We start from the raw sequence: 25,084 nt of genomic DNA, 5'->3' as shown, positions 1-25,084 counted from the left end.
CACTTGCAAGTCTATCATCAAAGTCTTACGGCCAGGAAGATCGTCATCGTAGAACGTTGCTAGTACTGCTACTGCTGGACGACCGCGAATTTCTGGAGTTTCATCAATGGTGATGGAGATTGGTCGTTCTTTCAGCACACGGCTTATGGTTCCGATGTCTTTTTCGTTAACCTCGTGCGGGTATTTCCGGTAGAGTTGATCACTACACCGCATTGTGCGCGCCGCCGGACACTTGCTTCGAAAAAGGCTGCCAAGGGCTCCGTCAGCCTGGTGCAGGGGTACGCCAGCATGGCACAGTGCACGACAAAACTGGTGTGGAATGTCATCTGCTTCTTGTCTGTTAGATCTGGATCGAGTGATGCATTCCTCGATTGAGTCTTGGTGCGACGAGTGACCTGAAGAATACCAAGGCGAAATGAGAAAAGTGGCTGTAAAGATGCGATTCTTATCAGGATAGATAAAAACCTCATAGAAATTCATGGCAAAAGGGCGTGCGCTGTAAATGTAGGTTTCTAGGAGTAGCTTTAAATCGCAGCTCTCGCTAGTCTCACGTAACCGAAAATGCGCAGTATCAATGGTTAAAAAGGACTCGCCTGTGTCCAGACGAGGTTTCTTCAGTTGTACGTGGCGTTGGGAGTGCATATGCTCTGCAATCCTCACGACGCCTTTGCCATTGTTCACGCTGACCGTCACTCGACAAAACTTGCAAACGAGGGTTGCTTCAGCGGACGTCGATACCTCAAAATCAGGGAACTCCTTAGCGTAGTCGCTAGGAAGCTTACGTTTTCTCCCCATGTTGAAGTCCTTGCAGTCGCCAATTTCACAGACAGGTGCCGTGTATTCGCGAAGTGACGGGGTCATGTAGGGACTTCAGCTGACCCGCCAGAATCATAGCTTCCATAGCAGTCTTAGAGAAACACATACCCTCCTCCCCGTAAAAAGCACAGATGGTACGGTCCAACCTTGAAACCGGTGCTCCTTTGTCCTGATCGGACCTTGACGAGATCAGATAAGATAAGCTCCCCTTTTGTCAGTCAAAAGTTTGAAAAGAAACTGGATTGCCCTCTCCTCCGGACAACTGCCCCGGTATTCTGAATAAACTTATGCGACCCCCTTTTTTTTTTCTGGTATTGGGATTTTGAAAATTGGTGTTTATCGGATAAAACCGAATTGATTAAAATTTTACCGGCGGATGTTTTTCGGCTTTTTACGGTTTTAACCGAAAACACGGAACCCTAGCTATACAATAATTTTTGTTTCAACATCATTTCTTGTCACTTGACCGGTCTAGTCTGATAGTCATGATCACTATATTTTACGCTATCCTTAAGTAAGCAACACGAGATCATACTGTCAGTATGTCACCCAGGGACAGCTCGTGGGTGGTGCATCGCTCTCTTGAAAACGAGCAGGTCACAAACATACCTTGTGTTCAGGCCACAATTCTTTCTGTGGACTGTCCTAGGAAACAATTACTTTTCAGTGCAAATTTTCTAATGCAGACTATACACTGAATGCAGACCACCTAACAAAAATATATTTTTTAGCTGAAAACCGCCTTTGTGGACTATACACTGGGAGCAAACTGTAATCAGGAAAATACCATGTCTTGCCAATTGTAGGCTAGTGAGATGAGACCAGCGATTACCTAGGGCAAGGCAGCACTCATGTGTGCACTATGTCTAATTCTCTGACCTATTTCACGCAGCTCCTAATCGCTCAGGCTGCTTTCGCCTGTCCGTTGTCGCGCCAGCATGACCCAGCGGACCGCTGCGTCACTGTGCCACTATCAAGTTTGAAGACTACTCAAGGGAACGTCAGCGGCACCACCTTCCACGCCGACAGCGAGGACGACAGCAGAAACAAGCGCCTCGTCTTTGACGAAAGCACAAGATCGACATCGACATCAACCGTGGCCTACGAAGCTACAAAAGGGCTGTCTGAACGGTTCGCCATCAGAGGGCAAGGCAGCACTCATGTGTGCACTATGTCTAATCCTCTGATCTTCTTCACGCAGGTGAGTAATTGTCACGCATTGCATTGTTAACGATCAAGCAATACTTTCCTTTTCCTGCTGCCTTGCCCCAGATGTGCTTAACCTTATTTATTAATTGCATTTGTGTCACTCGTGATTTATTTTAAGCGGTGACATTGAATCGAATCCGGGACCTGATTGCTGCCAAGAGGGTAGTAACCCTACAATGGAAGAGATGGTGAAGGCAATTCTGGACACTCAAAACGTGCTTATGAGAGATCTAAGTCAAATAAAAAATAACCAAAAGCAATTTGAAGACAAATTTGAAGGTCCCCGGAGGAGGCATCTGTGAAAGCAGGTGTTTGGAGAGTGGCGTCTCCACGGACCCCGAGCCCCGCAGGGGGCGTCTGCGCCTTAGGTGCTAGGTGCTTGGTGAGTAGCGACACCATGTACCCCAGCCCCATTGGCTACATTACGGACCCTGAGTATACAGTGGGTAAGACGCACCCACGTCTGGCTGTGCGTGGTGAGCCCGTGTCCAGGGAAAAGGGCATCCTGGTGGTTGAGCCGAGCCCGGGGTGGTTTTGGACCCTTCGGGGCCCCCCGGGCGAGGCAACACACCGCTTCGGCCCCTGCTTCCTGTAGACGAGTGTCTTGGTAAGGCTCGGCCAGGATGATCCAGTCAGTCGCCTTTTCTCCTACTATCCCCTCTCTTCTTTCACTTATAAATCTCTCCCTTTTCTTCACCCCACCTTCCTTACGCCCTTTTCATATCCTTTGGCGGCAAGGGCCAACCTTCTGTGGTAACGAATTATCTCAATTCTAACCACCCTTGGGTATAGCACCCGGGAAAGTGCTAATGGCTCAACGGTACCAGCAAAGTCCTATTTGTTATGGGCTGTTGACCATTCCCTTTGTTGGACTCGGTGGTGGGTGGCACACCATGGATGCTGAATTTTTCTCCCACTTGTATGGGCTCCAAAGCAAAATCTTTTCTATATCGGCCCTTGAAAAGGGGTCGGACCGAAGAAACATAAAAAAAGCAAGCGCCCTACATTGCCAGTTATTACCTTTCCAAAGTTTCTGGTAATGCACTCAGAGAACGACAACCAACCACTCTCAAAGCTTTCACCTTTTTTTGCTGCAAAGACCCTAGAGAATGTGATAAGAAAGGATTTCAAAGCGAAAAAACTTCCCTCTGGCGACCTGCTTGTGGAAGTCACTACTGCAAAGCAGAGTACGGCACTTCTGGCTCTCAACGAAGTAAGGGAATACAAAGTATCTGTGACCCCACACCGTTCACTCAACAGCACGCAGGGCGTCATCTCCGAAGGTGACCTTCTCGAAATTCCCACCGACGAGATCGTTGAGGGACTTTCAGGTCAGGGTGTCGTTTCTGTGCGACGTATTACCCTCCGGCGTGATGGTGAAGAGCGACCCACAAAACATTTAGTATTAACCTTCGACTCGACTACGCTTCCTCAAACAGTCAGGCCGGGTATTTAAACTGTAGGGTTCGGCCCTACATCCCAAATCCAAGGCGTTGCTTCCGTTGCCAACCTGTGCCAAGTGTGCAAGTACCGACCACCCCACAGATAACTGTGGTAACAACACTACTATTTGTGTCAACTGTCAGGGACCTCACCTGGCATACTCTCGCAGCTGTCCTATGTGGAAAAGAGAGAAGTAAATTATTTCCCTGAAAGTCAAAGACAATATTTCCTACACAGAAGCAAGAAAGAGACACTCATTTTCATCTCAAGGTTCGCTGCGCGGTCAACGGTGTCAGCAGGAACACAGACGTCGACGGACGACCTGTGTGTCCTCCCCAAGTCCCCCTCAACCTCACCTGGAGTGGTACAAGCCACTCTCCTCACTGACCGAAGGGAGGATCCTGATCCGCCAGGGTCCACCCAAGCGCAGAGGTGTGGACCCCCTACGCCCGCTAAAACCCAGCTGCCTCGAGGTCGGGGGATTCCCGCCCGCACCTCTGAAGGCGCCCGGAAACTCGGTGAGCCGTTGGGGTCGCAGGCCCGTAAGGATCAGCCTGCGGCAACCCCCGGTGAACCAATGGACGAGAGTTGGTCGAAGTCCGACGAGGACAGACTCCACTCAAGTTCGGAGTCCCTACTTTCGGCCTCCGGTGGTACCACCGGCAGGCCGAAAGATACGGCTAAAAAGAAAAATGCTCCCCGCGTCAAAATAGATTTTATGGTCTAGTGAAACATATACTCTTAAAATATATATAGATATATTTTTTTTCCTGTTTGTGAGATGGCAGAAATAGTTCCCCAATGGAACTGCAGAGGCTTACTCCGGAACTATGACGATGTTTACTCTCTACTAGATCTTCATCACCCACTAGTGTTTTGCCTTCAGGAGACTCATTTGGACAATAATCATGCTAACATCCTAACGCGCTTCCAGGTTTTTCGTAGGGACCGTCTCCATTCATCCCACACCTCTGGTGGTGTAGCTATAATTGTAGCAAGGTCTACCCCTTGTGTTGAGGTACCACTTAATACCACATTGAAGGCTGTGGCAGTTCGCATCTTGTCTGATCGACTGATGACTGTTTGTTCTTTGTATATTCCTCCAAGCTACACCTTATCTCGCAGAGAGCTAGAATCTCTTTATGACGAACTCCCCCAACCAGCTCTAATCCTAGGAGATTTCAATGCTCATAACCCTATGTGGGGCAGTGGACGATGTGACACACGTGGCTCGATGATTGAGTGTTTTCTTTCTTCTACTGCTTTATGCCTGTTAAACAAACTAGAGCCTACATATTTCAGTGCTCCAACTCGTTCGTTCACATCCATTGATCCGTCACTAAGTGACCCAACATTATTCCCCTTTTTTTCATGGGCTGTTGATCCCAACCGGTATGGAAGCGACCATTTTCCCATAATTTTAAACCGCATCAATCCACCCACCACACTATCCACACGAATACCCCGTTGGAAGTTCGAAGAGGCAAACTGGGGTACTTTTAGTGAGGCCACTCAGCTCGCTTGCGCATCATTTGACAATCTGTCTGTCAATCAAATCACCAGTCTGCTTAGTAGTCACATTCTTCATGCTGCAATGATAGCTATCCCCATGACCTCGTCTCACCTACCCCATCGTCCTAAACCATGGTGGAATGCCGACTGTGACAAATCGAAAAGAAAGCAAAACAGAGCCTGGGGAATTTTCAGACGTTACCCACCGCAAACTAACCTAATCAAATTTAAAGAAATGAAGGCTCGTGCGAGATACGTACGCCGCCAGTCTGAACGTCAAAGCTTCCAAGGATATGCATCCTCGATTAACAGCACTGCCACTAGCAAAGAAGTGTGGAATAAAATTCAGAAAGTCAATAGGAACTACCGTGCTTTTTTAGTACCGCTTCTTTCTGCAAATGGACTTTACCCCGAGAGCCTTGAACAGCAGGCAGATCTCCTTGGGGAACACTTTCAACGTGTTTCTAGTTCCGAGCACCCTTCAGCTGCTTTTCTGAAACACAAGACTCGGGCAGAGCGGCAGTCTGTTCGAACATCCGGTGGTGCTCGAAGTCAAACCTAAGGCTGCCGGACCAGATGGAATTCATTATTACATGCTTACACAGCTCTACCCCTCTACACTTGACATAGTCCTGTATTTGTTTAATCGCATTTGGCACGAGAGCACATTTCCATCCTCATGGAGAGTGGCCACTGTTATCCCTTTGCTAAAGCCTGGAAAAGATGCATCGTGCGCGACCAGTTATCGCCCAATAGCGCTAACAAGCTGTCTTGGTAAGACTCTGGAGAGAGTGCTTAACAAACGACTCATGTATTTTTTGGAAAAAGAAAATATCCTTGACAAATACCAGTGTGGGTTTTGTTCGTCACGGTCTACAATAGATCATTTAGTTCGTCTGGAGACTACTATTCGTGAGGCCTTTGTAAATAAGCAGTACTGCCTGTCTGTTTTCTTTGACTTGGAAAAGGCGTACGACACGGCATGGCGTCATGGCATCCTGCAAGACCTGTATAGTTTTGGCATTCGTGGTAGAATGCTAGCATTCGTCAAGAGCTATCTGGGGATGCGTACCTTCCGTGTTAAATTGGGCACTACCGTATTTACACAAATGTAGGTCGACTCTTTTTTTAATTTTTGAAAATCTGAAGTGGGGGTCGACTTATAATCGAACCAAAGCATTCCACCGCCAGCAAAAACGAAACAATCGCGATATCATGGACACCTCGGCTTGTTACGAGTTGACCCGGCTGTACCCCTAGCATTACACTATTCTGTGCTCATATTACAAATTATTTTTTTTTTATTTGCGCGAACGAGTATTGCTGATAGCGATTCGCAAATTAACCCGAATATACGGCGGTGAACAGCGCGCGGCGCGCCCCACTCCCGGGGGGTGGCGGCACTTCTTGTAAGAGCCACTCCGGAGGCCGCTGGAACAGCCTCACGGCTCACTCATCCCGCGGCCCTGCGGCTTCTCTTCGCAGTTTTTCGCGCGATTCATGATAGCACATCGTTTGATCGAGTGACGAGATCATGTTGGAGCGCTAACTATGTTTTTTTGTATTGACACGCGTGATTCGGGCAGTTTAGGTTTTCTGTGCTCGTTTTTGGCCACTCTTCACTCAAAAGCAATCAACAACTGTGCTGTTCGACGCAAGTTCAACCCGTCGGAGCGCGTGATGCTCCAGTAGAGTCAGCAGTGGCGCGAGATCTTAAACTGTGACGGCAAACAAAGAGGCTTCCGTAGGCCAAAATCTGGTTCCGGAGTTGGAAGTCAGGCTTGGAATGTACGCCGCAAAAGTGTGCAATCAGTCTCTACCCGTGACGTCCAACGCGATCACCGAGCAAGCGCGGAAGATGCGGTTGATCCTGGCATTTGCGAAGTGCGAGATTTCGTTGGACGCCGCCGATGACGTGTTTCAAGAAAGTGGCAGTGATGATGACGGGACTGACATCCCCAGAGAGGACGAGTTGTAGTCTAGTCGCGGACGGAGTGAGAACGACAGTGAGCAGCTTCAGTTGTCCTGCCTCTAGCGTGAACTTCCCAGTTTCTATAACGCCTGGGAATCTCATGCACCTCGCACGTGCATGCGCAGCCAAAGCCCGCCTCAGCTTTCAAAACAGATACTTTGCCGTTCTCACGTGTTCGCAGTAAAGTGCGCATCTACATTTTTTTTTCGGATGTGCTATGTTGGGGGTCGACTTACAATCGATTCGACTTACATTCGTGTAAATACGGTACTTACTCTAGAGCATTCTGCCAGGAAAATGGCGTTCCTCAGGGAGGCGTTTTGAGTGTGACCCTTTTTATAGTTAAAATGAGCTCAATAGCTCGGGCCATTCCACCATCTGTACAGTATTCACTCTATGTTGACGACTTTCATATATCCGTCTCATCCTGCAACCTTGCTTTGTGCGAACGTAGGGTCCAACTAGCAATTAACAATTTGCTCAAGTGGGCAGACCAGAACGGCTTCAGCTTGTCACCTGAAAAAACAGTGTCTGTTTGTTTTTCTCGCCTGCGGGGAACTTTAGTGAAGCCCTCGTTGACCATGCGATCCGCTTCAATTCCAACAAAACCTGAACATAAATTCCTAGGGCTTATTTTTGACAGTAAATTGACTTTTCTTTCGCATATCAGATATCTCAAAGTAAAACGCCAAAAAGCACTAAGCATCCTTAAGGTGCTTTCCCACACCTCCTGGGGCTCTGATCGCCTCTGCCTCCTCCGAATTTACAGATCGGTGATTCGCTCGCGCCTTGATTATGGTAGTAGTGTGTATGGATCGGCAAGGCCTTCAGCTCTATGAATGCTTGACCCTATTCATCACCAGGGACTGCGGCTGTCTACAGGTGCATTTCGCACGTCGCCTATCCCCAGCCTTTACGCAGAGTCAAATGAATGGTCTCTAGAGAAGCGAAGGTTTGCTTTAGGGTTTATGTATTCGCTTAGAATTCGTTCGGTTCCCTTGCACCCTTCTCGCGAAGCTGTTGAAGAAATGAGATATAAACATACGTTTGACAAGAAGCCCACTGTAATACCACCTTTTAGTATGAGAAATGCATCCAAAGCGGATTCGATTGGACTGAGTAGTGCAATGCTCGTCACTCCTGTTCTACAAGCAATAGCTCCGTGGGACCACCGCCTCATTTCCTGTGACCTTTCACTAACAAAAATTAAAAAGAAACAAACTCCACCAGAATACATAAAACAGGAATTTTTTGAGCTTCAGAGTAGATATTCTGGACACAACTCATACTACACGGATGGTACTATGGCTGAATCGTTTGTTGGATGTGCTATGGTCGGCCCCTCTGTTCGCTGTGTAAAACGGATTGCGTGTACAGCCACTATTTTAACAGCAGAGTTATGCGGTCTCCGTCTTGCAGTTGATCACATTGTAAAAACAAAGAGCACGCAGTCAGTCGTGTCCACTGATTCACTGAGTTCTCTGCGTTCACTCTCATCATTAAAGACTTCGAAAAACCCAATAATCATGGAGTTACAGAATAAAACTATTGATGCTTCAAAAAGGAATATTAAAATAATTTTATGTTGGGTTCCTAGCCCTGTTGGTATACCCGAAAAGAAGAAGCAGACCTTGCTGCAAGTTCTGCTGGTGAGCAAGAAGTGGACCTGCTTGACATTCCATACAAAGATTATAGCACACTTTTAAAGCATTGTATTAGACGGAAGTGGCAGCAAGAATGGGATGAAGAAGTTAATAAGAAGCTCCATTCTGTAAAACCCTTGATCAGTGAGTGGGAGAGTGCTCGACACCGTGAACGTTTCTATGAGGTTGTCTTGTGTCGACTGAGGATAGGTCATACGCACCTTACTCATGGCCACCTCCTGCGCAGGGAAGAGGCCCCAGAGTGTGAGAGCTGTTTTAGTCCTCTAACAGTTTTACACATTTTACTTGAATGCCCAGCGTATGACCGAGAACGTCAGAAGCATTTTTCTCAATTATATAACGAGCATACGCCTTTACACCTTAGTATTCTACTTGGCAATGACCCACTTGTACCACACAGTTGTGTTTTTAACTTTTTGAGAGCTATCGGTCTTTTACACCGGCTATAATTTTATATTCAACTTCATCTCCATCACTATCTACAAGTCATATACATAGTTTTAATCCACCACAACTACTAAAGCTCTTTCTCCTCTGCAACCTTCTCTGCAATAGTCTGTATCTGGCGCATCATAGCCTAGGATGCTTTTGCGCCATAAAACCTTAATCAATCAATCAAACAATCCTTTGTGGGGGAGTGGCAGACGAGATCCCAGAGGGGCTCTCATTGAACACTTTCTTCTTTCCTCGGGATTGTGCCTAGTTAACACAAATGAAGCCACATATTTTAGCTCAACAACTCACACTTTCACTTCCATTGACCTATCTATTTGTCACCCATCATTATTCCCATTGTTTTCATGGAAGGTCATCCCGAATCCTCATGGAAGTGACCACTTTTCCATCATTTTAAAATTTAACCATCCCTCCATGACAGTCCCTTCGCGGTCTCCTCGTTAGAAATTCGAAAACGCCGACTGGTCAACTTTCAAAGAATCGTCTCTTTTGGCATGCACATCACTTGACGATCTCGATATCGACAGAGCCACTGAATATATCACTCACCACATTTTACAGGCTGCCATTGTTTCCATCCCCATGACGTCCTCGCATCTACCCAGGAGACCTAAGCCCTGGTAAAACAAAGATTGCCGTTTGGCCAAAAAAGAACAAAATCGAGCTTGGGGTATTTTTAGGCGCTACCCTACAACATGTAATCTTATTGGATTTGAAAGAAAAAGGGCCCAGGCGAGGTGGGTTCGAAGGCAAGCAAAGAAAAAAGTTTTAGAGGGTACGCTTCCTCAATTAACAGCACTATACCTGCGAAGGAAGTCTGGGATCGCATACATAAAATTGACGGCTCTTACCGGGCATTCACTGTCCCACTCCTGAGTCGAAATGGAGTGTGTCCTGCAAGTCTTGAGGAACAGGCCAACATCCTTGGCGAGCATTTCGAGTATGTCTCCAGTTCCCAACATTATACTCGGACGTTTCAGCGACACAAGATAGATGCAGAAAAAAAAAGCTGTTAACCTATCAGGTGGCACGCACAAACCCTATAATACTCTATTTACATTATATGAACTTCAAATGGCCCTTCTTTGTCCCAAACAAACTGCGCCTAGACCAGATGGTATTCATTACGAAATGCTTGAACATCTTCATCCATCCACTGTGGAGCTAATTTTGTACCTTTTTAATCGAGTCTGGCTCGAGGGCCACTTTCCATCCTCTTGGAAGATTGCTATCGTTGTACCAGTGCTGAAGCCCGGAAAAGATCCCTCTTGTGCATCTAGCTTCAGACCAATAGCTCTAACTAGCTGTCTTTCCAAGACACTAGAAAGGATGAATAACAAGAGGCTGATGTTTTTTTCTAGAACGAAACAACTGCCTTGATAAGTTCCAGTGTGGCTTTCGTTCATCACGGTCCACTGTCGATCATCTCGTCCGCTTTGAGACCTTCGTACGTGAGGCGTTTGTCAACCGGCAACAGTGTCTCTCCATCTTCTTTAATTTGGAGAAGGCATACAACACGGTCTGGCGTTACGGCATACTGCAGGATTTGTTCGATCTTGGTTTCCGTGGCCGAATGTTGAGTGCTATACAGAGTTACCTGCAGCACCGTACTTTCCGCGTAAAACTGGGGAAAACTCTCTCTAAGGAATTTTTACAGGAGAATGGAGTCCCCCAGGGGGGTGTGCTGAGTGTCACTCTCTTTATCGTCAAACTTAATTCCATTGGCCGTGCAATTCCTCCTTTGGTACAATATTCTTGATATGTTGATGATCTCCAGATCTCCGTTTCATCCTGTAATCCCTCAATTTGTGAACGTCACGTCCAACTTGCGGTCAATAATTTGGTCAGATGGGCCGATACGAATGGTTTTAAATTTTCTCCCGAAAAAACAGCTTGTGTCAGCTTTTCTTGTCGACGTGGTGTTCTTCAGGAACCTTCTTTGAACACAAGTTTTTGGGCCTTGTGTTCGATTCCAAGTTGACTTTCGTCTCACACATTAAGAGCTTAAAACTCAAGTGCCTTAAATCTCTGAACATCCTTAAGGTCTTGTCACATGTATCATGGGGCTCCGACCGACTGTGTCTGTTGCGTATCTATCGCTCAGTCATTCGCTCCCAGCTTGATTATGGTTGTATTGTCTATAACTCTGCTCGGGCATCAGTTCTAAAGATGTTAGATCCTATTCATCATCAAGGAGTGCGATTGGCTAGAGGTGCATTTCGCACCTCCCCAGTGCTTAGCCTTTACGCGGAAGCAAACGAACTGTCCCTTGAGTATAGGAGGTTTTCCCTGGGTTTTATGTACTCTGTCAGGGTGCGCTCTGTCGCGGAGCACCCCGTTCGAGAAAATATTGAGACCATCAAGTTCCAACGTACATTTGAAAACAAACCTTCCATAGTCTCCCTCTTTCTATGAGGAATAATACTGCAGCACAATCTGTTGGGATTGATGCAAAGCCTCAGCTAGTCCAGTACCCACCAGATATAGCTCCATGGAACAACTGCCACATTCATTGCGACCTTACACTGACCAAGTATAACAAAAAAAAATGTTCCACAGGAAGTCATAAGGCAGGACTTCTTTAAGCTTCAGACCAAATATCACGAGTATGCCAGTTTTTATACAGACGAGACAAAAAAAAAAAGGCTCGGTAGTAGGCTGTGCTATGGTGGGACCATCGGTAAATCAGGTGAGAAGAATAAATTCAAAAGCCTCTATACTAACAGCTGAGCTTTATGGTTTGCTGCTGGCTGTTGATTACATAATCAAAAAACGACTTTCTCACGCTGTAATCTACACCGACTCTTTAAGCTCTCTGAAGGCAGTCGCATCAATGAACCGTGTAAAAAACCCACTGGTTTCTGAGTTAAAGCACAAGATTATCCTGGCTGCTAAGAAAAATCTTGACATAGTCTTATGCTGGGTTCCTAGCCATGTTGGCATTCCTGGAAATGAAGCAGCTGATAGTGCAGCTAGCTCTGCTAGTGATAGAGACACACACCAAATGCCCTACAAAGATTACCACAACTCTCTGAAACGTTGCGTCAAAGCAAAATGGCAGTTGCAGTGGAACAGCGAAACCAGCAACAAACTAAACAATCACACCTTTTCTAGGCGAGTGGGAGAGTGGCCGACATCGGGAACGCTTTTATGAAGTCATACTCTGTAGGTTACGAATCGGACATACTCGTCTCACACATGGACACCTCTTGAGCAGGGAGGATGCCCCTGAATGTGTGCACTGTAACCTACCTCTAAGTATTATGCACATACTCATTGAATGCCCTATGTATGACCAATGCCGGTATAAACACTTCTCACTGCTTTATAAAGAACACATTCCACTACACCTCGCCCCACTACTAGGTGACGAACCGCTCATTCCATACAGTTGTGTTTTTCATTTCCTCACAGATATCGGCCTTCTACACCGACTGTGATTTTACTTTTTATCCTAAATTCATTGTCATATTGTTTACACTTATACACATTCATGTTCATGGTTTTATCATATATTTCGCTACTATAGCTCTTTCCTCTTCTTAAACCCGAATTGCAACAGTCTTAAGAGGATATCTCAGTAGAATTTCATCTCCGATAGGAACTTTTTCAGAATCCAGATGTCTCTGGGGAGGACGCCTTTCCACTCAACTGCTTACGCGATATAGTGCTGCTTCCAAATAAAAATAAAGAAAAAGCTCGACTTTTTGTTCCGGTTTCAGCGGACGGCTTGACCCTGAAAGCCCCCCACCCCACCCATCCCGTCCCACCACCCTGCGAGCTCCGAGAATGGCTTCGTTTTTTGTCCGTTCAAAAAGAGGATAGTGGGCAGTGTTGTGGGCCTCCGAGGCCATCGCCAAGGGGGCCCTTTGTCCTATTCTTACCGGATTAGGAAGAAAAAAAAAAAAAGAAAAAAAAACGAGTTTAGAGAACGCTTCATTTAGCTGCCTGATACTTTGGATTCATTTGGCTCGGTTCTTCGCGTTCCAAGATTTTTCGTACGATACAATTTCCATATAATATGTAGACTGTTGACATCTTCATTACAAAACGAAATGCGCCATGTGTCGTGTCATAATGTTGCGAAATAGTCTACCACAAGTCAGAATGGCGTTGCGTCCTAAATAGCGGCCCCTCAGAGCCTTCTTTTCATTATCGCGAAGCAGTGCTTAGAAAAATAGAGCTACTTACTCTAAAATGTGTCTGATCTCCTTGTGTGAAGAAAGAAACGAAATGAACCAGTTCCCGATACCGTCAGCAGCCATTAGAGTCCCAACGTTTTTTCTAGAGCACCGAATTTCAACGGTCACCCCGATTCCTAAATCGGTGTGCATTTTCGAAGTGGCACGGTTTCAGAACTATATGTTGTACTGCCGAAATGCCAAAAAAATCAATAACTACAAGTTTAGACAGTGCTGTGTCTTATATGCGTACTGATCAAAGCGTAGTTCTAGAGTCACAAAGCTATGCTTTAAAAAAAATATTGAAACTAACTTTCATGATTACGTGTTCCGATTAATCACTTCGCTAAAGTGAATTGCCACTAAGGCTCTAGCATGTTTTACGGAGCACCGCATTCGTTCTTGTTTTGTTTTGTTCGCCTGGACAAAACGCCGCCACCGTAAATTACTCTAATAAGTAAACGCTGTTGCACATAGTAAAAGAGTGAAAATGTGCTGGTTGATTTTCGGGTCATGTGATTATATTTTTTACAAAATTATGTATTTTTTTTTTCGAAATGAGCCAATTCTATGTCAAGCGAAACTGAAATAAAGTCGAATTTTTGCGTATCAGTGAGCCATGTACTGCGGCCACCTCCGCAGTGGTCTTCGTCGCATACTCTGACCGATTCAAGTTTAAAAACATAAGATCGGTGCACCGACGAGTATAGTTTTTGTTTCAGCAGAAAATACCTTATTTCGGTTCCTAGATTCACCCAATTTAGAGAAAAAAAAAAAGCTTTTTGAGTAGAGTTTTAGATTAGTTTCCTATATAGACACACCAAATGTATGGTAAGAAACTTTCGTGACACCTGAGTGCCAACTGACAGAATGTGAACAGGCCGTGCTGCCACGTACTGGTCGACTCGACAAAAGCCGCTTTTCTTATACCTACAAGCAATGTCGGTCAGTTCTGAAATCTCTCGAAATCTGCCTTAGAAAGGAAGAAAAGTGAGTCCACAAAACACGCAATATTTTGTCTAATCCAATCTTTATTTCATATGCAGCTATCAACAGTACAAACCAAACATCACAGTTAGTCAGGCACTAGTTCGGCAAATTCGCAAGCAAGCGTAGCTTATACTTCGTTTCACCTTAGGTACGAGCGAAGCCGAAGCTAAACGCGCGAGCATTCAGTCTAAAACGGTGCCTCACTGCGCGAGCCCGCGAGCTACTCAGGAACGCTCACAGCCATTGACTCCTCTATGCATATGGCTCACTCTGTAGCTTTGATTTCGCTCGCAGATAAAGTGAAACGAAGTACTAGTGCGAAAGCACGAACTCTGCAGCTCGTGCGTGACGTCATTCTAGCGTCCTGCCATAGTGACCTGACGAGGTCATTTCTTTGCCTAGCCGTCTTGACACGACTTAGTCTTGGCTGATAGTATATTCCACGATAATGTTTGCCTTATTCTTGCAAGGCAAAAATTATCGTGCCTACAGTGCCACAGTGCCTATCTTTCTATTCGTACGATCCTAACCTCCCAGGAACAAAACCGCTGTTCTACCCGTGACTTCACGGCGAGGATAGAGCAGCCAATCATTACACTGATTACAAGCTCGTTCTTACGGCTAATAGAGGCAACATATTGGCGCGAACGGCTTCCAACTTCGCTCTCAGTCGGAGTTGAAGCTTCCACAAACCTCCGCGATGTTACAAAGAAAGTTTGACGAAACGACGAACATTGTATGCTCCCTCTTTGCTCTGGGGAAAAGGCCACTCTGAAAGAGAATAGACCCACTCACCAACCAGTTTGACTACGCCAGCGCTGCCGCAATGCATCGAGGTAACTTTAGTATTTCAGCACGTGCCCGAACCTCACTGGAACTCTGCGCGCGAAAAGCATGAGACAGCACGAGCCGTCTCGGACACTGCCGCCTGCTTATTGTGAACTAAAGTTATGTCGGCTTCACGCATGCGCCGAACGCTTGGTGAGATCGGTCTATCAGTGGGTGTCCACTGGCTTGTGGCTAAGGTATGCGTCGTTATATGGCATATCGAGGAGTCTGGACCTTCTTCGTGATTTGTCGGTTTGTCTTTAAAGGGCAACTCCACTCAATTTTCGCTACTGAGAAAACATTATAATTCTATTCAGTATTATCTAGAAAGGCTACAAGTCAAATATTGGAATTGAATTCCGTCTAAATCTTTATTAAATTGGCCATCAAAGTCGTACAAGCGCAAAAGTAACAATATCCGCTAACTATAGGGGGAACGTGCGGCGCAGCCAACACTGCACTTCCGCCGATCTGCTTCCGCCACTTCCGCCGTCAGTGACGTCTATAGCATGCGCAGCCGTGCGCAGGTATTTTCTTCGTTTTTTCGTTTCGAGGTACATATCCTATCACTCTACCAACTCTACCTTCAGACTCTACCAACTCTTTTGACTCTACCTCGGCGGCGGTGTCCACGTGATCTGCAAGCGAGCGCAGCGAGCGCGGAGTCTCCGGTTGCGTCTGTGCCGTTGTGCCGTGTTGATCTCCCGTTGTTTCGTGCGTTATTTAGGCAAGAGGCGCGTAGATTTGTTCCTGGTGTGCGTTAGCGATGGCTGGCAAAAAGCGCAAAGGCAAAGGCTCACGGTGTTGTGTCGCTGGCTGTTCTAACTACCAGCTGAACAGCCCAGGAATCCTGTTCCACAGGTTTCCTGGAGACAATGAACGCCGGAAACTTTGGACGGACGCCTTGTACCTATGGGACCCCGAGAAGTCCTTGTCGCCAACTGCCAGGATACTAATCTGTTCCGACCACTTCTTGCCGGAATGTTACGAGCGAAACATGCGTGTGCTAGCCGACAGTGGCTTCTCGACGAAGTACGCGAAGCTGAAGCCGGACGCCGTGCCGTCGATCTTCGCACGCGGCACAGCTTCCCCGACAGCAGACGGCTCAGCGGTGAAACGTCGTCGAACCCTGGTACATATTCTAGTCTAGCACGTGCACTCTTGCGAGCTCCTGTAATTTATGGCATTCCAAGACACCTAAACGACAGCAACAACAGGTATGCCACCCAACCATGCCTCATGATTGCTTCACGAAGTATACGTCTGTACAAAATGCATTTATTCTTTCTAAGGTGGGTACGTTGTCTCCCAAGCTACTCGCATTCCCTGTCATGTTGTGTGCGGCGTATGCCTGTCTCGGTGACCTTGTCTTTGCTGTCGTTTATGATCTTTTGAGCGGAAGATCGAGCGAAGGTGGAACACGGGCATGTTGCTCGCGGGCGAGATCGGGTCGCTCAGAGGCGGAGCTTGTTCTTGTCACATTTGCTTCGCGCGCACTTCAGATGAAACAACACACACTGGTCTGTGCTTTACATGCAGTGCGAAAATCATTTATATCGCACGACACAGCGCAAACAGATCTACGATCTTTTTTTTTTATTTATTTTACTCAACGAATTTTACCGTTTACTCTGCTGCCTCAAACAAATAGTTTACATCGTGCTAGTCGATCGATGACACCTTGGGACGAACCGACGATCACGTGTTCAAGAGACATTGTGTAGCACTCCATAAAATAGTCAGGAAACAGTAAACATTATCCTGTCAAACACTTGTAAACAAATAAAATCTGTTTCAGAAATTTTACAAACAGTTTTCTTCCTTATAAATAATCCTAATCTTTTTTATAAAATTAAGTAATCCACATAGAGGAGCTGCATTGAATTACAGAACATGTTTAAGTCTGTTTCAATTAACCATACTACAAACCCTATAGACCAGGGGTGGCCAAACTGCTTCTCTCGAGTGTTCCTTTTGTGATCTGAGGACTCCAAAATTAAAATAGTTGTTACAAACAACTAATCTTGATCATGAAGACATTACAGTAAAAAACACGTGCAAGACATGACATATAGAATTACTAGATTTAAAGCTGTGGATTTCGTTACCAATAAGCATTTAGAAATGACGAACAAAGGCACAAAAAAATAACGGAAGGGGGAAAATCATGGGGAACTGTACACCCAATTTTTTAATTTGTTAACTTCTTCACGCTTCACCGCATGCCAGGTTGAGGCAGCTATGCTTTTTGCGGGAAATTTTGCCCTAAATTGGTTTGTGAGTTACCTTTGCTTATGGGCTTTGTTTCTACAAGTAATGCAGGAGTCTAATGCAGTACCCAGCTAACAGCACTATGCATATGTGCCATTGAAAAATTGTATAAAGTTGTACCTAGCACCGGTGTCATATCAACTTTCCCTTCTTGGTAAAAACATTTGGCTGACAGGAGTTGAATAAATGCACTCATTAGGTTTTGAAGCCACTATTCTTATATTTTAGCTGAACTATACATGCCTTGCACTAACATAACCTCGTCCTCATCTTTGGTGGTGGAGCATAGCCCTTACTGTACTAATTCTACAAACAGGAAATGAGTGTTGCGAGCGAGCGGAAATGAGTGAGCCCAGCTTCCAGCACGTTATCAATGTATAGCTTGCAGCAAGGTAACGGCTACCTAAAGCATCTGAAAATAGCAATGTTTCCAACATACACCCCCAACCCTAATCCTTCATTGGGCCTCTAAAAGAAACTAAGGATTTTGTGTACGGCTCCTGAGCACTGCCATGGGCTACCCCTGCTGTAGACGGTTTCAATGTTTACAAAATTTGGAGTAAAGCCAGTACACGCTCGCAACTGAGGCGAGCCCGAAACTGCTTGTGCATCATGATATTACACAGCGCAAAAGGATACAAAATGAAGAGACACATTGGAACATTGCCCTGTTTTATCCAGTGTATCTCTTCCTTTTATATCCTTTTGCGCCGTGTCATATTATTATGTATGACAACTATCAACTAGCCCAACTTTCTACCTTGTTGCTTGTGCATCGTCTGTAATTTAGGCTTTTGAGTGTCCTCCCAAAGGGAGTCTATAAAATATTGCTTGCCCTTACAGAATGGAGACGAAGGTACAGTTGTGTCGCCTAAAGAACTGACCAGCGGTTTGCCGGCACACGACACACTTGACGTCTTCGACAAAGGCACAGGAGCCCATGATTCGTCGCCAAGGGAGCCTGTTGACATCCACTGGAGTGCAGAATGCTCTGGCGTATGTATTCTCGTCTATACAGTGCAAATTCACTTATAATGATACTGAGAAAACCCAAAAATTCACTTGTTAAAACCAGTCATCGTTGTATCTGGACTACAAACTGGTTGTTTCTAGTCTAGAAACTCTAGAAGCTGATCACTATAAGCATTACATCGTCATAAGTGGTATCATTATAAGTGGATTGCACTGTATTGCTACATTTGGTGTGCCCTGTACCTGCAAATACAATCACATCATGCACCGCTCTTACAGAACCGAGAAGCCACTGCTGCGGGACTGGACTTGGCATCGCTCAGCGCACCTGCTGTCATCCAACAGGGTGCAGAATGCTCCGACGTATGTATTCTCGTCTATACAGTGCAATTCACTTATAATGATACTGAGAAAACCCAAAAATTCAATTGTTAAAACCAGTCATCGTTGTATCTGGACTACAAACTGGTCGTTTCTAGTCTAGAAACTCTAGAAGCTGATCACTATAAGCATTACATCGTCATAAGTGGTATCATTATAAGTGGATTGCACTGTATTGCTACATTTGGTGTGCCCTGTACCTGCAAATACAATCACATCATGTACCGCTCTTACAGAACCGAGAAGCCACTGCTGCGGGACTGGAGTTGGCATCGCTCAGCGCACCTGCTGTCATCCAACAGGGTGCAGAATGCTCCGACGTATGTATTCTCGTCTGTACAGTGCAATTCACTTATAATGATACTGAGAAAACCCAAAAATTCAATTGTTAAAACCAGTCATCGTTGTATCTGGACTACAAACTGGTCGTTTCTAGTCTAGAAACTCTAGAAGCTGATCACTATAAGCATTACATCGTCATAAGTGGTATCATTATAAGTGGATTGCACTGTGTTGCTACATTTGGTGTGCCCTGTACCTGCAAATACAATCTCATCATGCACCGCTCTTACAGAACCAAGAAGCCACTGCTGCGGGACTGGACTTGGCATCGCTCAGCGCACCTGCTGGCATCCAACAGGGTGCAGAATGCTCTAGTCAGGTATGTATTCCCACCTAAATTTCTACATGTGGAGTGTCACTATACAGTTGCGTGATGCTCCACTCTTACAGGACAGCAGTGCAGCAGCGGCGTCGGACATTTTGTCATTCAGCGATTCTTTCCTGATTACCCTGGGGTGTGCAAGGCATCATTCACTGCATCTGCTGAGACAGAGCATTCAAAGTCCAGTGCCGCTCTATGTTTATTTGTCAGCCGGCCCCCCAGGTGCAGCACATGGAGCCAGGCTTGTCCGGATACACGAACGAAAGGTATGTGCACAGTACTCGTATTAATTAAAGTATGCATCCTAAATGTATTTTTTTATGCGCCAGGTACACAGACTCCGGAATCTTGGTACGCCAGCCAAGGCAAGCAGTCAGAAAAGTCTACCCCTGTTGAAGTTCAGCCGTCAACCACACCCTCAGGTACGTGGAAGCAGTGCATTTACATATGGAATAGGATAGAATAGAATTTTTATTTGTAACAGATACATTTCCAAAAAGATACAATAACGAGCCAGTGTAAGCCTCAAGTGCTTGTGTACCTGGCTCGGCAGGGTAGGTGGCAATTCAGTACGCAATACAAATGAAGTGCTCATACATCGTTGAATTCATGCGTTCAAGCAACCGAACAACAGCATAAACTACATCCTGGGAAACTATAAATCTGGAATCACTCAACAAAAAGACAGCAGCACTGCAGAACAATAGAAACCCTCTCCTTGAAAACCATGTATCTGGAATCGATCAACAAAACGGCAATAACTCTTCCGCTCAATACAAAACTACCGTAAAATACCAAGCAAGCACCCACTCAAAATTTGAAGATAATCACGAAAAAATAGGGGTCATCAATTCACATATATATGTACTTTGCATATTTTTTCACGCGTTTCAAATTTTGGGGGTGGGCACTTAGTGTGGAATGGGCAGATGCACGGTATTTTACTGTATATCAGGAAAACCACATCTCTGGAAGAATTAGCAAATGGTCTCGCACTCTGACTTCACTGATGTAAATTTCGTAAGGCTCTTTTGACTTTTTGCCTTGATGCGACCGCAAATAAGGATTCTGGCATAGTATTAAAAATATGTGGCACCTAATACATCCACGTGCATTCTCCGTATTTTGTTCGGGTTCACGGTATGCTAAGTCGAGGAGATTGTTTCATTGGGCGCCCTTGGACGTACAAAGTATAAAATTCGAATTCCAGAGTACTAAAGTTTCTAGATATGTCATATGCTTACTCATGTGAAATGAAATAACTCACTTTCGTACTGAATACATTTCTCTCACAGATTTGGTACACCATGATATTTGTCCTGAGGGTCAGTCTGTTTCCGAAGTGGCGAGACAGAGTCCCTTGGGAGATGAGACAGGTGCCTTTGGATATCCACAACCAGCCGAAGCAACTTCTGCAAAGAACTACGGGCAGTCACGGCCGTGGTGTTCGTCTCCTACTACTGGCAGAATCCCAAGCCCTTTAACTCTAGACTTGGATGTCACTCCTCAACTTCTGGAAACTGACGCTGAACCTCTGGACACCAGCGACGAGGAAAGCGACCCCAGCAACGAGGAAAGCGACTCCAGTGACTTTGAGGATATACCTGCGGAGCCCTTGGACAGAAGCTACCGACCTGACGACTCCATCAATGCTGACTATGAGGCAGATACTTCAGATACCAGTGCATGGTCTGACAACTCCGTGATCACAGATAATGGAAGCCCTCATGAGTAAGTGCTCACCCTCTTCTGTAAAACCATAATTTTATGCTATGAATAGGCTAGAATTTTTGGGGTCTTAGTAGAGGGCCCACGAATAGCAAGTAATAGGACAAAGCATAAAGCGAATAGCAAGAAACACAGCTTCTGAGTTTAGTAGGCTGTATAATCAGGGTGTCCAATGACCGGGAAAATTGGGAATTGTCAGGGAAATTTTAATTACCGGGAAAAATCGGGGAATTGTCAAAAACCGAGCCCAGTCAGGGAAAATGAGCCGGAAATGCTATCGAGTGCCCTGAGCAAAGACTTGAGGACTTGGGGGCAGAAGAATGGGCAATAAATTCTGCTTAGAGCAGAGCGCGGGCTCTGCCCACCTGATGTAGAGTGTGCTACCCGATGCAAAAGGGACAGCCGACAAATCCAGTATGAGCCTTGGATTGAATTGGATTGGACTCGGGACGCGACACTAGGCTAGATCCAGTTAGAGCTACTAGCTTTAGTAACTAATGCAAAGCTGCAGACCCCAATCTGATCCAAGCCTTAAGCCGAAAGTATCCGAAAGTATGCGTCTGGTGGCCATACTGCCATTCGGTTATTGACGTGTGTGGTTGAGCGTCGTGTTTTCATCACGTTTCCGGAAGTGGCCTCGTCACTGACGATGTCGGCGGCAAGAAAATGCTTGTTTAGTCCGGACTGGACGAACCCGAAATATTTCGGAATATGCAAGTTGGATTAGGCCCATGCAAAATGATCCTGACAGTGCTCAATGCCTTGTGTTGTAATCTTTTATGTTTAACTGCCTCTACTGTGGTCAGGAAAGTTCACCTGATATTGTCAGGGAAAATCTGGAAAAGTCAGGGAATTTCAAAATAATAATTTGCTAGACACCCTGATAATGTACTACTTGTTTGTTTTCCAGAGAGTTCAACACCGTCGACCCCGTGAAGGAAAACAAGTATCTAGTCTGCCTCTCAATGCTTCTGCAGCTGTTCTCCGTCTGCAGGGAATGTCTAGCCCCCACGCAAACGAAACTGACAGGAGAGGGGACTCTTCTGCATGCTGTGATCACATGTGTACGGGGCCACATCACTGTGTGGGAAAATCAGCCCAGAGTAAACGGCAAGGCACTCATGAGTATCCTCCTGCCTGCTGCGGTTACATACGCCGGGGCCAGCCCTACGCAAGTTCTACGCCTCTTGAGTTCCATAGGCATCGCTGTCATCCATAAGAGCCTGTTCTTCCAAGTCCAGAGATGTCTCGTGTTCCCTGCTGCTGCAAAGGTGAACACACGCGCCTACAATACTGTTGGTTAAATTCGGTGGTTGAGACTGCCATTCAATATTTCCATTTCAAAGGTCTGGAAAGCAGAACAGACTACCCTTCTGACATCGATGAAGGGTCACAGACTTCACCTGGCAGGTGATGGGCGTGCTGCTTCCCCCTGCCACACTGCTAAGTATGGCACATATACACTGCTGGATACCAACGTCAACAAGATCCTCCATTTTGAGGTTCTTCAGGTAAAAACTGGCTAAATAGAAAATTTCTTGGTCACTGCTTTGCTTAATTGAGATATGAATTTTGTTATCTTTTTCTTCTACACCAGTCGACAGAGGTCAGGTCCAGCAATCACATGGAGACGGAGGGCCTTAAGCGTTCTTTTGACTACCTCGAAAGCTGTGGGTTCTGCCCACATGTGCTCGTGACAGACCGACACTTCGGAGTCAATGCACTGATGAGGAACGACTACCCAGGCACAAAGCACCGATTCGATGCATGGCATATTGCCAAAGGTAACAATTTCCCAGCTAATAATTAAGTTATTTATTCAAGAGCCTGCCAACTGCCTATAAAGAGACCAACGAAACACTCGATCTACCAGAAACAAAACATCATAAATTCAACATATTGACAAGAATGTAAAAGTAAATATAGAAGCAGTGGAATCTGTGAGTGCTTCTTCACAGACCACCAACCTCTCCCAATGAGGTTGGTGGCTTGTGAAGTTAAGACCCTCCCCTGTGGGTACGTCACGGTGAAGTTTGTTTATAGGTTTGACCAGCATAGGCAGACTGAGCAGATTTTGGAGATGTTTTAGAGTAGGTTTACAAAAGGTTTCAGATGTTTACCATACCAAGAGGCGGAGCTAAACAAATGCCACCACATTTTGCTATAGGGAGTATGCAGCACCTAAAGGGGTTGCGACGCTCCACTGTGTTATCCGCGAAATTACCACCAAGAATAATTGAGCAATACTCTCATTTCTGACATCAGTGCTATTGCTGGTGTTGCCTCTGTGTCGTCGAGGCAAAGCGCTGGTCTATGGATCCGCAGTTAGTGGGTTCAAATCCCAACCAAGGTGCTCGCAATATGAGAGGCGTATTGCAAAGAAGGCACCTTGTAACTTAGGTTTAACTTGGGGTTCCATCATAAGTTGCACAGGTGTTTGAAATTAATCCTCAGACCTGCATCGGGACAGGCCGGAGGCACTTCGTTGCTTACGCATATAACCCCCCTATCGTCATTTTCCATCGGTGGTCCTGTAGGCAGGCCCATAGCCAGGATATTGTTTCGGGGAGGGGCCCGCCTATGACAGCACGCCTTAAATGGAGGAGGGAAGTTCCCAGCAAAACTGAGGATTTTGGGGGGTCACAGGCCTCCCCCCTGGCTACAGGCCTGCTTGAAGGATTGGGCATTATGAAAAACAGAAGCTTATATCACTGGACAATCCTCATAATTATTCGCACAGTTTACAATGCAGCAGTTCATTTTTGTCATCTCTGTGTTCCGCGTGAAGCCTACACAATAGTCTCGCCTTCCCATCAAACAGATTCCCTACGAGTTGTCCGTAGTGCAACCATCGTGTTGCGCACTTCTTATTCTGGACATAATTTCTAAATCGTCATGTCAAATTTGTGGTTAGTCAGCTTGCCATGCATGTATGTTTTCGAATTTCTAGGCATTGGGAGCAAGATGGCCGTAGCAGGGAAAACAAAACGGAACGACATTCTCAACAAATGGGTGAAGACTGTTCGGGCACACGTGTATTGGTGTGCCCAAACCAGTGGTGACGACGGCGCACTGGTACTTGCCAAGTGGACGTCAATAATGAGACACGTCATCGACGTACACCAGCACCCGGACCCTCTGTATCCTGAATGTACGCACGCCCCACTTGCAGACCGATGGTGGCTTCATGAAGGTAAGAGTGAATGCTTTCGGAAATATTTGTAATTCTTTAAAAAAATAATAGCGAGCTAGGCATCATTAATAAAAATTTGCACTTACCTTGTCTCATGCCGCACTGTAATATCATATAGAAGAGCCAACTGTGGAGGTGCAAGGCAACATATAGCTTCAGGAACTGGTTCAGTTGGCTGTAGCTTGCTTTGTATGCTAGGACAAATTTAAAAGAAATTATTCAGACAGAGCGCAATCAAAAGGTGCCGGTTAAAGAAGCACATACAGATAGACAAAGCTGAAGAACGGTCATGGAACACTTTCTGCGCTTGATTGGATTAGCTAATGACATCCGAGGGACGACCAACACAATGATGTTGTGCTGCCAGCACATTGGCTTTCATTCAGCATATTGGCTGGCAATGCCGGCTGCACTTTCACTTATTCTTGGCGTGCATGTCAACCTAGAAAACTTGTGATTGCAAGGAAATTTTGAATCACCTGGTCAAGTCTGAGAATTATCAGGGGAAACAGTAAAAAAGTTGGCTACCTTTTAAAAATGAACTGAAAGTGGCACGGCAGTGTATAACGAAGCCCGACGGACGCGGATTGGCACAGCTATGCTGAATAATGTTGCAGGAATGCAGTGCAAGCCACCACTTAATTAAATGGGAAGGGCAGCTGTAACTCCTAGCAAGCAAGGCAAGCACAATGGCTATTTGTCAGGGAATTTTATCAAAATAGTGAAGAAAGTTCTTTTTTGCTGATGCTCAATACAAATAATAATACTCCTGGCTGTGTTTATATTCCTTGTGCGTTGCATCGT

At 45.7% G+C, this 25,084-nt stretch overlaps 1 protein-coding gene across 1 annotated transcript; it reads left to right on the top strand.

The window, feature by feature from the left end:
• The first annotated feature begins 1,678 nt into the window (after nt 1–1,678).
• On the top strand, nt 1,679–24,312 carry LOC121837370. The gene is made up of 7 exons (XM_042292977.1): nt 1,679–2,017; nt 19,270–19,356; nt 19,582–19,625; nt 21,998–22,358; nt 22,434–22,598; nt 22,685–22,871; nt 24,038–24,312. The coding sequence occupies exons 1-7, from the start codon at nt 1,679–1,681 to the stop codon at nt 24,310–24,312; spliced, it is 1,458 nt and encodes a 485-aa protein (XP_042148911.1).
• Nucleotides 24,313–25,084: the final 772 nt, after the last annotated feature.

The sequence above is a fragment of the Ixodes scapularis genome, unplaced genomic scaffold (genome assembly GCF_016920785.2).
Source record: "Ixodes scapularis isolate PalLabHiFi unplaced genomic scaffold, ASM1692078v2 PGA_scaffold3__209_contigs__length_174095766, whole genome shotgun sequence".
In the NCBI taxonomy this organism is placed as follows: domain Eukaryota; kingdom Metazoa; phylum Arthropoda; class Arachnida; order Ixodida; family Ixodidae; genus Ixodes; species Ixodes scapularis.
The sequence above is the reverse complement of the archived record's forward strand: the minus strand, read 5'-3'. Positions and strand labels throughout refer to the sequence as shown.

What these genes read in the sequence shown, in the direction of transcription:
- LOC121837370 (XM_042292977.1), top strand. Translation starts at nt 1,679, where the DNA reads ATGTCTAATTCTCTGACCTATTTCACGCAGCTCCTAATCGCTCAGGCT. An exon ending in CTCTGATCTTCTTCACGCAG is followed by an intron (nt 2,018 to 19,269) that starts GTGAGTAATTGT and finishes CCGCTCTTACAG; the next exon opens with AACCAAGAAGCCACTGCTGC. An exon ending in GTGCAGAATGCTCTAGTCAG is followed by an intron (nt 19,357 to 19,581) that starts GTATGTATTCCC and finishes CCGGCCCCCCAG; the next exon opens with GTGCAGCACATGGAGCCAGG.